The 12554-nt window shown below is 34.8% G+C and overlaps 1 protein-coding gene across 8 annotated transcripts in view; it reads left to right on the top strand.

Annotated features, from left to right (window-relative positions):
• The window catches only part of TIAM1 (TIAM Rac1 associated GEF 1), a 216056-nt gene that overhangs the window by 182665 nt on the left and 20837 nt on the right, over window positions 1-12554 (top strand). For 7 of the 8 annotated variants that reach the window (XM_081953352.1, XM_081953357.1, XM_081953353.1 and 4 more), the window contains 3 exons: window positions 1451-1675; window positions 6372-6475; window positions 10996-11175. In XM_081953352.1, the coding sequence (XP_081809478.1) occupies window positions 1451-1675; window positions 6372-6475; window positions 10996-11175 (509 nt within the window). Of the gene's footprint in view, window positions 1-1450; window positions 1676-6371; window positions 6476-8262; window positions 8385-10995; window positions 11176-12554 lie in introns of those variants that run through there. The other variant, XM_081953359.1, reaches the window with a different exon arrangement.

The following is a 12554-nucleotide window of genomic DNA, read 5'->3' as shown; positions in this document are numbered from 1 at the left end:
TTCATCCTCAAAATCTAAGTCAAGGCTCAAAGATCCTAAGCTTGGGAGGGCATTGAAGGTTATTGATGGCTCCTTCAAATCAACTATGTTCATTGAATTCTGAGTTACTGTACGTACATGAGGTTGCTGTTTTTCTGGCCAAACACTACAATATATAATCTTACAAATTTTCTATCTAAACTTATGCAATTTTACATTCCTGGAGTGATGAACAAATTGTGTATGGGAGTGGGCAGCTCTATTAAATTGTGATAACAACAACATGAATAAATCTGTGAAGTAGACTGGCTCCAGAAGGAGTAGGCCAGCCTGTATACTCTCCCCTCATTTATTCACTCTATATGATTAATAATAATAATAATAATAAATTTGGATTTATTAGCCGCTCCCTTTCCGAGTAGGACTCGGGGCGGCGTACAATGGAGCATAAAACATAAAAGATATATAACAGCACAAAAACGTACATACATACACAACACACATACATACATACACGGAGGAGGAAACAAATTACATCATTAGACAGATTGAATACTTATTCACCGGTCATCTTGCAAATGGCATAATTCTGCCCATTCTCATGAAGCACTGGCTCATTTTCCCACCAAAGTCGTACTTATTTATCTACTCGCATATAACATGTTTTTAAACTGCTAGGTGGGCAGAAGCTCAAGCAAGTGATGGGAACTCACCCCACCACTCAGTGCCTGATCTAGAATCTCCTGAGAAAGACCATCTCTATCATCATTAAGTCAAAGAACAGTGGTGGGTTGCAGGTGGTACGCCCCGGTATGGGTGTACCAGAGCCTGCCTGGAGCACCAGATACTGTTCCGGTACGGTGCTCTGGAGGGCCTACCTGCCCGCTCTCGCTCTTTACCTGTGCTTTAATCTTTTGGCGCTTCCGCGCACACGCATGGCACATACGGCACCTGCACAACGCTCCGCCGACCATCTGGAGGATCGTGGAGGCTTGCAGAAGCGTTGCAGGCAAGTATGATGCATTTGCGTGCCATGTGTGTATGTGTGCGCGTGCTGCACGTGTCCATGTGGGTGACGCCGGGGCCATTCCAACTGTACCGGTTGGAATGGAATCCGGAACCCACCACTGTCACAGAGCCACCATGCCTCTATAATTTCAAAGTATTTGTGTAGGAATAGAATAGCGGAAGTCACATCTTTACAATCTGGGCTTGGTACTTGGCTGTCATATACACCAAGGTTTACTGCGACTCAAATACTGTCGGACTAGATTAGTGCAATAGAATGCATCTGTGAATACTGTCTAGAACTGCTTCATTAATGATCAATAAAATGCTTCTTATCTCAAAATACAGAATGTACAGGAAATGAAAGGATTTCTTCTTTGGTGTCTATGGCTTAAGGAAATTAAAAATCCTAACATCTAGGTACAGGGCACCCCTTGTTGAGCTTTAATATGTTCCTTTTCAGGTCTGAAAGCAGGTGATGAAATTGTTGAAATCAATAAGAAGGCTGCTGAAGACCTGAACTCAGCCATGTTAAGAGATGTCCTTGTTCAGCCTTCTCTGTGCCTTATTGTACAGACTTATCCTGAGAAGGAGGCAGGCCAGAATCGAATACACTTACCACCTCGGCGGATAGATGATTCTTTTGACTTGACTGACAGTCCATTAAAATCTGTGTGCAGCACCCAAGGTATTCATATTGATTGGCATGAAATTAGCTTACATTAAGATATCTCTCTACTCAAGCATGCTGTATGTAAACACTTAAGAGTACAACGTGCCCTAGATCTTTGTGTAAGCAAATTCCAGGTTATGCTTGTTGTTTCACCAGGTAAAAGTGCTAGATATCAGTATTATTTAATAGTTCAAAATGAGATAGCTACAGTTGGAAGTAACTGTAGTGATTCATCATATATGATATTAGTCGTTTCAGGATAATCAATCATAGTGCTGGATTAAAAAGAGCAGTGACTTTCTGTTTTATATGCTGGACTACAGAATGTTAAGAACAGATTCCAATTTTTAAATTCTTTTTTTTTCTATGTATAGAAATTCACAATTGGATGGTGAAGAGTATAACAAAAAATATCTGTGGGGAATTTTACTGCAAGTACGCATACTTGTCAGAAACAGTTTAGTGCAATTAACTTGTTGAGTGTAAATATAAACTATATGGACTGGCTAAAAAGTAATTTACAGTAATTATATGAATATAAATCTCATTGTAAAAATGTGGAGTATATCTGTAAAAGATGCAGAAAATGAAACAGAAGTAGCTATATTTATAAAATTAAATTAAAAAATATAGGTGAAAACTGTACATCTATCTTCCTGCTAGGTGGCAGCACCTAGCAAATCTTGAAAAACTGAACAGGTTTCACTAATTTTGTACTTAGGACACAGAAGACAGCAAAGGCAATTCAACATATGGAAGTCAACGTAGGGGTTCAATATATGGAATTCAATATATGAAAGTCAGTAGAAGTCAATCTTAACTTGAGGACATTTTATCTTTTACGCAATTACTTTTATTCTATATCATAGGCATGTTCTAAAGAAACTCGATAAAAATATAGAAAAGAAACCTAGGAAACTACAGCTTGGTCTTCTGTCTCATATATAGGACAAAAACATACAGCAAAATATATTTGGCCACAAGATGTCAGTACTGACCTATATGGAAATTCACCATAGGAATTATTTGTTACACAAAGTACACTTGACAATAATCAAATAAAGCTAAAAGGGGGTTATTTACATTGCAGTGAAAATAGGCCTTCAAGTGTACTGTATGCACATTTTATACACTTTAGGAGATAAATCCCTTTGTATTCACAGGATATAGACTGTATGGGGTCTATATAGGAGCGGGAATTTGATTTACCACATAATATATAATGCACATTAATTGCAGAAAATTATTTACAGACTATAGAATGTTTCTTCATGCCTTCATTAAACGTAATCCCTAACATGGAAAATATAGTAATAACATTATCATACTTGTTAATACTATACTTGGGTATTTATATGCCTTGTATGTTTGCAAGCAATCAGGGCCATCCAGAAATAAGGATATATACAGTTATTTTATAGATAGATAGTTAGTTAGAGTTAGAGATAGAGATAGATGTGTGTGTGTGTGTGTGTGTGTACATGCATTAATTTAGTCATTCCAGGAGCCACCCATTATATAGATCATAGTGATAAGAATATGCAACTGTATTTAATATTATTTAGGGAGGCAATATCTGGTTTAATCTCAAGGATAGCCACAGGCTGTGGTTTAGCCCCTACTCTGCTAACATCCTATGTTTCTTCGTTGTTTTTCCTGAGTAACAATCATGTTCAATCAGAAAAGACAAGGAGATGTTCAAAAAATCAGGTCATCCAGATTGCATCAATATAACAACTAAGCTGAGGTGATTTAAATCTCCAAATTTTGAATTTTCAAACTGATGAAAAAAGCAAAGGAGGGTGGGAAAAAAGGAAAATAGAACAGGAATAGTGTTTAGCTCTTAGCAGCAACTGAATCTTTGAGCTAATACTGGACTGCGAGTGGAAAGTTTAATTTGGTCCCAAATCACCCCAATATCTAAATATCATGTTGGAGCCTCACTCCAAAGGCAGCAGGCCTCCTAAACATATTGTAAAAGTAGGTAGGAAAGATGAGCTAAATGAAATACTAATATTAATTATTTTATTTTATTTAGATAGCTAGTTAAGAGTATGTAGCATCATTTTTGTTCAATAAGAAAGTTTTTACTGAGGGGCAAAAAGATTTAAAGCTACAAAAGGCCTATGGAGATTCTCAGTCATCCAGGTCATGGTTGTCCCAAAGGTGCTTTTTCAAGAGGCAACTGGACTTTCTTGTTTTTCTTTGAAGACTTTTCACTTCTCATCCAAGAAGATTCTTCAGCTTCTTGGATGAGAAGTGAAACGTTTTCAAAGAAAAACCAGAAAGTCCAGTTGCCTCTTGGAAAAGCACCTTTGGAACTACAAAAGGCCCCTCAACTTTGATTGACCACATATCTTTGTTGCATAGCAATAAAGCACTTGGATTCAGAATATTTGGCAGCATTAGATTCTGAGTGTTTGTGCTATGTCACATACCCTGTTTCCCTGAAAATAAGACCTCCTCAGATAATAAGCCCAATCGGGCTTTTGAGCGCATGTGCTAAAATAAGCGCTCCCCCCAAAATATTGCAACACAGCAGCAGCCATGAGGTGACCACGCTTGCTGCCCCCTGCACCCCCAAAATAATAAGACCTCCCTGAAAATAAGGCCAAGCACTTATTTCGGGGGTCAAAAGAAAATAAGACCCTGTCTTGTTTTCATGGAAACACGGTACTAAGAGGATATTGTAAGTGTGTGGATAACAGTGGTAAACATTTTTTTTTAAAAAACCCAAAGTTTAAATATGAATAGCATGTATTATCTTAGCAGCAAAATTCACTAGTCATGCCTTTAGTAAAGCAAAACAATTGTCAAATATACTCCTTGTAGAGACCAAAAGTTCAGTCAGTCCTTCATTCCTTCAAATAACTTGGCTGCCAATCTTCAAGGCTTGGAAAGTTGTGAAACTCATTTTGAATTGGACTAGGCAATCTCACTGCTTTATTAGGGCTACCTGAAATTTAGTTTAGATATGGGAGTGTTTTAATGTACTTGTTTACATTTTAAAGGTGTATCTATATATCCACACACACACACACACACAAACACACGTACACAAGCACACTTACTTTAAAGAAGAAAACATATATTAAAATTAAAATTATATGATTTATTTAGTTTCAACAGTGAATTAAATCTAGACCATGTTGCCCAGTTTTGCTTCTTTTTTGGTTCAAAACTAATTTGAAGGATGAGAATTGACAAGTTTCAGTAAGCAAAGTCTTAGATTTGTAATATATACATTCTTCCATGAGTATATAAACACTTTTTATACAACAATCCGAAAGATTGTTAAATCCTTTATTCTTCAATTTGATGGACAAGGTTTAACCAAGCATTTATATTTTTAACTTTCAATTGCTTTCCAAGAATCTCGTTTGCTATACTAATAATATTTAATATAAAGAATCTTCTCTGAAATTCTATAGCCTAGATCTGATAACCCTAACACAATCTAATTTATTTATCTTTTACTACCATAAACAATATTTTTATTTTATGAAAAGAAAAACTATTGAAGCTTGCAACTACTGTATAATTAATATTACAAGGTAAACATTAAGAGATCTATATTTGCCATCTTCATTTGCCAATATTTTACCTAATTTTTCATCAATGTCAGCTCTCCTTATCCAGTCCACAAACCTTTAATGTAATTTATTTTTTAACGGCCAAGCAGGAAAGCTTATAGTCTGAAGTTAATGCTACATCTTCTATAGCATGAACAGATAAATAAAAATGAACCATAAATACAAAATAAATACAACGGAATAGGGCAAGTGCTTCACTACAGTTGGTAGAAATTGTATGAATAGTTTGTAATTTTAAATAATAGCATTAATCATTACTAGTGGATAATTTAAGTAAAGAATTTATGTTTTTAAGAATGGAAGGCACTACTGATTGTTCTTTACAACTCAATATTAAAAATAGCTCTTTGGGGGAATAATGTCTCTATTGCAGGAAGCAGATTATTGTGTGGTATATTTTTGTGTAACAGGAAAGAAAGTGCAGATAGCTATAAAAAGTTCATTAGCATCAGCTAAGAAATTAATATTGACAAGTCACTTCTCCATATCAAATGAAGTTATTACAGCCTCATATATATGACATGTCACAGATATATGACATTGTTTTAGCTATTTCTATAGATGCTTTATTTTTATTTTTTTTTAAAGGGAATTTATTGTTAGTTGAAAGCTGATTATTTTGATATCCCAGGATTGGAATACTATAAATGGATGAAATGGAATATACAACAGAGTAAAAATGCATCTCAGTTCAGATCTTATATAACCTTACTCTGATCTACTTTCAAAAGTATTCTTGTACTTATAATAGGCAACATAGTCTAATAATATAAACATAATGTCAATAGTGTTTCTATGACAAGTAGACACATTTTTTATTTTAATTCTTTGGAGTTCAAAAACCAGTGTTGTCATATATTTGATCCCTAGGATTTGTTTTGAGAGAGAGAGAGAGAGAGAGAGAGAGAGAGAGGGAAGGAGGGACGGAGAGGGAGAGGGGAGGGAGGGAGAGAGATACCAGATATCCAGTTCTATAGTTTTATTTTGATCTGAATCTCTCCTGTTTACATGATGCTAGGATCCGGTTAAAAAACCACATTTTTGAGACCCTTGCCATTAGAGAAGAGGTATTGGTACTGAAATGTTACCCATTTCATCCTTGTTTTGCACCCTGGCAGGATCCTCACTCAGCAATGATCAAGACAACTATATTGCGGTATCTCTAGAAGAGACAGAAGTGAACATCTTGGAATCCTCTGATGACAGTGATAAAACAAGCAAGGTGTGAAACTTTCATTTTCACATTGTAAATAGCAAAATCTCTGCTGTCTCAAACTTGTCATGCTGATTTCACAAGAATGTGATTGGAGTATTGCTTCCAGGAGAATATTTTTCCCTCCTTGCAATAAATATGAAATAAAACCAATTAGTGCCTCAATTATAGCTCATTATCACCTGCTAAATCCAAATGTTTCTGTCTTGCCCATAATAAGTGCAAGAGCTATGGAGTCCTAATAACTACTATGAGTTTCAAATATTGATATTGGCCCTTTTTCTCCGTCACTGCTTCTTTGAATGGCACAATTTTACACACACGTAGGCAGACCATCATTTTTAGTGTGTGTGTGTGTGTGTGTGTGTGTGTGTGTGTGTTTGTATAAAGTTGTACCACAGTTTTCATGGAAAGAACTTAATTGGAAAGTTATTTCAGGGCCATTTACCTTTGACTGAAGCAGAAGACAAAAATTGTATTAAAGTGACTGAACAAATGGATTTCTAATTGCTGACCATTAGCATATGTCCATATTGTCCATTTAATTTTCTTATCTGATAGCTTAGTATGAGGTTTATTATCTTGAAATTCTTCTAAAGGTACATGTATGTGAAAAATAATTTAAAAAGACGGGCACCCTGCATTATATGTGAAAGGTAATTTTCATCTGATGAATCCAACTTTACATGGGAGGGATGGGGTTATGCAAAAACACCTACTTCATCTAATCTTCAATATGTTCAGGGTCAGGAGAAGGTTCTATCTGAAGGACAACTACATAGGCATTTGCATATGCTGCTACAGCTAGTTCAATTGCTTCCAGAGCATTTACTTTTATTTATGGAAATTAGAATATGGTTCTTGAGCTGTCCAATGTATGGACCTTTGGAGAGAGGTGAAGCCAGGAGTCAGGACGTGCTCTCTGCTGCCTTCATGTTCTCGAAATAATGTCTCCGTATAGCTGATCTGGTAATAAGAGCCAAATGAGCTAAGGAAAAAGGTCTTAGCTCCATGAATCTTTTAATTTTTTTAAATTTTGTGTGTATTTTTTATCACATGTTACAGTTGTTTTTAGAGTTTTGCATTGATGGCACAAATACCATCATTTGGGTTAATTCTGTAATGATATTTATGATACAAGTGCCACATTTGGTGTTTGATTTTTATTAGGAATGTTATTTATATTGAATGTTCATCAAGACTAAAGCTTATTCTATTGAAATGCAGCTTAAATAAAATAAATGTCACTAATTTAATTTATTTTAATTTGACACTTTTTGTCCACTGGTCTTTTCCTTTGGGACATAGTTGTGCTTGCTTTGAGAACACAGCCCTCAATCTATACAATCCTGATACTTGGAAATGATACCCACCACCAAGTTGCTTTATGCAATATTCATCCCTTACATAAACATCATTCTTCTAAAAGAAATGCCTTGTCTTGTACATTTATGCTGCCATATGGGAAGAACACATGAATGCATATTACTATGAGGCAGGAAAATATATTTGCTGATATTCCAAAGCATGAACAAATGGCAAAAAAGATAAATCCATTGGTATGTGTAAATCATCCCTGTGAGAGAGATGGCATATCTACTTGAAAACACAATAATGTAATGAATTTACACTCTGTGAGTGGGGTCTGACCTATGAAGTAATGCACTAATAGTGTTGCCATTGTATCATAGTGGAAAGGAAGGAAAATGCATTTGGCCCCTGACTTCCTTACATTTTGACATATAAGCCTGTAGCCTTTCTTCTGATAGCTAGTTTTAGACAGTGGAAATGAGCTAGCAGAAGGCAAACTCAAGTTTGAAGCAGCTGCAGCACTTATTTCAGCTGCTAAAGCTCAAATGCTTTGTCTTGCAAGAAATAGTGAGTTTGTCTTTGCTTTTATGGAAAACCAATTATAGAGGTAAGTGATGCTGAATGTTTTAAGTTCAAAAGAGGAGAGAAATATTAATTTTTCTTAAGGCATGCCTGAGTTGTATTAGTGTAAGCTTGGGCAGTATACAATTTTTTCTTTGATGTTATTTACTTTTAAAGTGATTTATTAATTGGAACAGTTTCTAAATGATCTAGTACTATTATGCCTTTAAAAAAATTGTATTTCTCAGGGACTGTTTGGAGTGTTTCTCAAGTAGTTAGTTTCTTTTCTATTTAGTTTTTGGTATGTAAGGTTTCATTTCAAGCTCTAAAAATAGCAAATTAGGAAAAAAATTGAAAACTTTAGTAAATGATTTATGACCAACTTACTTAAAGTAGTTGGGTCATTAATAATCACTTGGCTTAATTATACCACCCATTGTATTTGTAATTGTAATCTCAGTGAGAGTGATACATTTAAGAATAGAAAATTAATTCAAGATTTAGCAGCAGAGAAACACTTTGTATAAATGAAGACTCCTTTTTAGTGTGCTCTCATAGGTTGAAATGCATATTTTGTTCTTTTAAATGGAGGATATAGAATGTTAAATTATTTCTGGATTTTATTAAATCAGTTATAGGAAAATGGGTTATGTGAGTTATTCTACAATATCTACTTTGGAGTTGATGTTAAATGTATACTTTAACAGTCCCTACATGATAGAACTATATAATTTAACTTAGTTTCTGGTTATTATTCTATCTTATTGTGCTCATACATAATTTAAGAGTCTAAAACAGGATTTCCCAAAGTGGTTAATATCAGTCGCCAAAGATTTTGCTGTTGTTGTTACTATTATTGTTGTTTATAATACTATTAGTTAAAGTAATATTTATTAAATTATTTTCATATATTAAATATTTGGGGATTGATAAACCATCTAAGACTCTACGGAGGGATTAATAGCTGAAAAGTTTGGATTTTCTCTGGTTTATGCTCAAAATATGTCAGCACATTACTCCTGCCATCATGTCTGATGAAGTAACTGTAGAAAGTAAGGAACCTGCTTAACCTTGAGGGAAATACACTGGAACTGTTTCCTAGCCAAAAGAAGCTGAAACATTTTTAAAGTCCAGAACAGATGATGCCTCCCTAACCTGCTGAAGTATAAGAAAGAAGAGGTACAGCACAATCAGAATTGCAAGATTCAGTTATTGCAACTAATTTCAATAAAAATAGCCTTCTTGTGATTTCGTGGTCTGATTTACCTGGTGCAGCTGATGGTAACTATTGCCTGACAGTTATGGATTACACCAGAATTTGGAAAGGCTATTCATTGGGTTAAATAAAATATTTTACTTTATTTCTAATTCTGCTTTTAGTATAAATTATTCTAGGTTGCACAGACTACTAAAGAATAATATTTTCCTGAAATACATTCAGACAGCTGAATTTAAAACATTTGAGAAATTTTACATCGAAATGTTTAATAGTCAGGTGAGAGTACAATTTTCATTATGGTATTGGAAAAGGAAAGAGGCATTTCTAATTCAGTCCATTGTGTACCTTGTTTTGCAACCATCTTTTTGGGTGTTTTTGAGTCAGTGTTGACTCCTGGTGACTACCTGAACTGCTTTCTGCAGGGGTTTTTCTCTCACAAGTATTGTGCTTGAGATAGTGAGTGGACCAAAGTCACTCAGTTGGGATTAAGCCATAGGCAGGATTAGAATCAGAGTCTCATGGTTTTTAGCATGATGCCTTAATCACTTCATCAGACTGGCTCTCTGCAATTGACTATGCACACTATCAATGCAAATGCTGTACTTATAAAGACAAATATAAGTAGAAAAATAATATTTTCTTTGGCATGTAAAGTTTTGCAAGGAAGTGATATTTGTGAAAATGGTAGCATATAAAATATGCTTGTTTGTTTTGTGGAAACAAGAGATTGTGGGTCAAGGAAAACATAAACAATAGGTTGTGTGCAGTAGAAATAGGTTTCTTTAAAATAAGAATAGTGAAGCGAGAAGATGTAGCATCATGAATGAATGTGGGCAAAATGAATAAGAATTGAATGCAAATGTGAGTGACCAGTATGAAATATGTAAGAAGTATATTATTTGACCATTTACGATATAAGGTGAAGGAATTAGAATAAAACTATAAAACAAATATATGAAGGAGTGGGAAGAGTGAATGTGGATTGAAAGGAAGGAAAACACTGAAAAAATGGTAGTTGGGTGGTTCTGAAGAGTTCATCAAAAAGACAAAAGTGAGAAGTTTAAGGAACAAATTGCAATGTATAGACGTTCTGGAACCAAGTATAGAAAGCATGGAGATGTACAATGAATGGTGTTTACATAAATAAATTTAATTACTTTCCTTTTGCCTGCTGCTTTTTATTTCTTTTGCTTACTACTACTATTTACATGCTTTACATAACAGTTCTTATTTCTATGGAACAGCATCATGGATCTGGATCTGGGTATTCTGGAATCAGTTGCTGATTTATATTTTTTAAGTTTTGGTACAATATGTCACAGTTTGTTTAATTTGCATTTCTTAGAACAGGAAAATGTACTTTAAGCTGTATAATTCAAAAGAGTTATAATTATGACATTATGAATTCTGGAAATAATCATTTGTTTTAATTTTATAGAGTACAGAACAGGTTGCTGTTTTTTGTCGCATTCTTCATGAGATGACTCCATCTGACCCTAATGTGACCCTTCAGGAATCTACTGGACTTCAGCAATCCACTACAAGACAGCTAACTGATGCTGATAAACTGCGCAAAGTTATTTGTGAACTGCTTGAAACAGAATGCACATATGTCAAGGTAATATCCTGTTATGTGTTAATTTGCATGTCAAGAAGTGTAGACAAGAGTCACAAACATGACTCATTCTAGCATTTTTCTAGAGTTAACCCATAATGCTCACGTGTATCATCTCTGCTCTTCTCTTCCTCTATCCTGTCATGCTAACTTCAGCTTAAGCAGAAGTAAGATAACACTGACTCTTTAAACATCATATCTTCAAAGAAAAAAGACTTGAGTGCTTTGCTATATCTCTTTCCTGTTTTCTCTTTATTCTGCTACCATCAGCTCTTTGAAAAAGCCCTTTGGAGTACAACAGGAGTGCCTCTTTGTTCGCAGTGGAAAAATCAAAGCTGCTCACAGTTTCCTCTCTTTCTTTAGAATAAGGGTTTTCTGTCTTTTACTCTGCTAATAGAGGATCTAAAGTTTGATGCATTCAGTATAGTCGTGCTTATAATAACCAGTTGATGAGAGTTGATTGGAGTACAGTTGACAACTGCAGAAGAAAAGGTTGTAAGTTGGGGATCTCAAATATAAAATAAAAAGTTAAACACTGCAGATACTCCTCATTTAAAAACAAATTGGAACTGGAATTTCTGTTGCTAAGTGACATGGTCATAAAATGTGATTTCCTATGACCATGCCACTTAGAAATGGCAGTTCCAATACTTATTAAATGAATCCTATGCCATTATTAAATGTGACACAATGTGTCACCATTTGCAACCTCCTGGCAGTTTTCCCACTGACCTTTTTGTGGGAAACTGTCAGTGAAGGTTGCAAATGGCAGTCACATGACTGTGGGATGCCGTCATACTTGAGAGCTGGTTCCCCAGCACCCAGATTACAACCACGTGACTGTGGAAATATTGCGATCACAACTACGTGGACCAGTCATAAATGCTATTTATTCAGTGCTGTTGTAAGGTTGAATGGTTGCTGAATAAGTAGTTATTAAGCAAGGACCACCTGTGTTTCTTAATGCATATCAGGAATGCATATTTCTAATGACTGATCTTTCCTTCTGACTTGGCAAGTCCTTAAAAGTAAGTTCAAAGGCCTCTTTATTAGAGAGAGAGAACTTCATTTTGCCCTTAAAAAGGGTATACACAAAGCCTCTAACTACCTAAACTAAGGTTACCATGTGGTAAGATGAGAGGGCAATAAATTTTATAAACAAATATACTATTCCCCTTTTAAAAAACAGTATAAAGTTTTGAACCGGAAAAGGATTGCTCATGGGTCTTGCTTTTATCATGTTTATTAAGTGGAGACAATTTTAAGACATCAAATATAAATCTTGGTAATATTAATATAATATTATTTGACTTTCTAAATCTACTTTAATGCTTTCCCAAAATGTACCCTACTGTAATTAATGCAATACATTAAATGCTTCA

Source organism: Natrix helvetica (assembly GCF_964273705.1).
Source record: "Natrix helvetica genome assembly, chromosome: 4".
Taxonomy (NCBI): domain Eukaryota; kingdom Metazoa; phylum Chordata; class Lepidosauria; order Squamata; family Natricidae; genus Natrix; species Natrix helvetica.
Note: the sequence above shows the minus strand (reverse complement) of the source record. Positions and strands in the feature narration are given on the sequence as shown.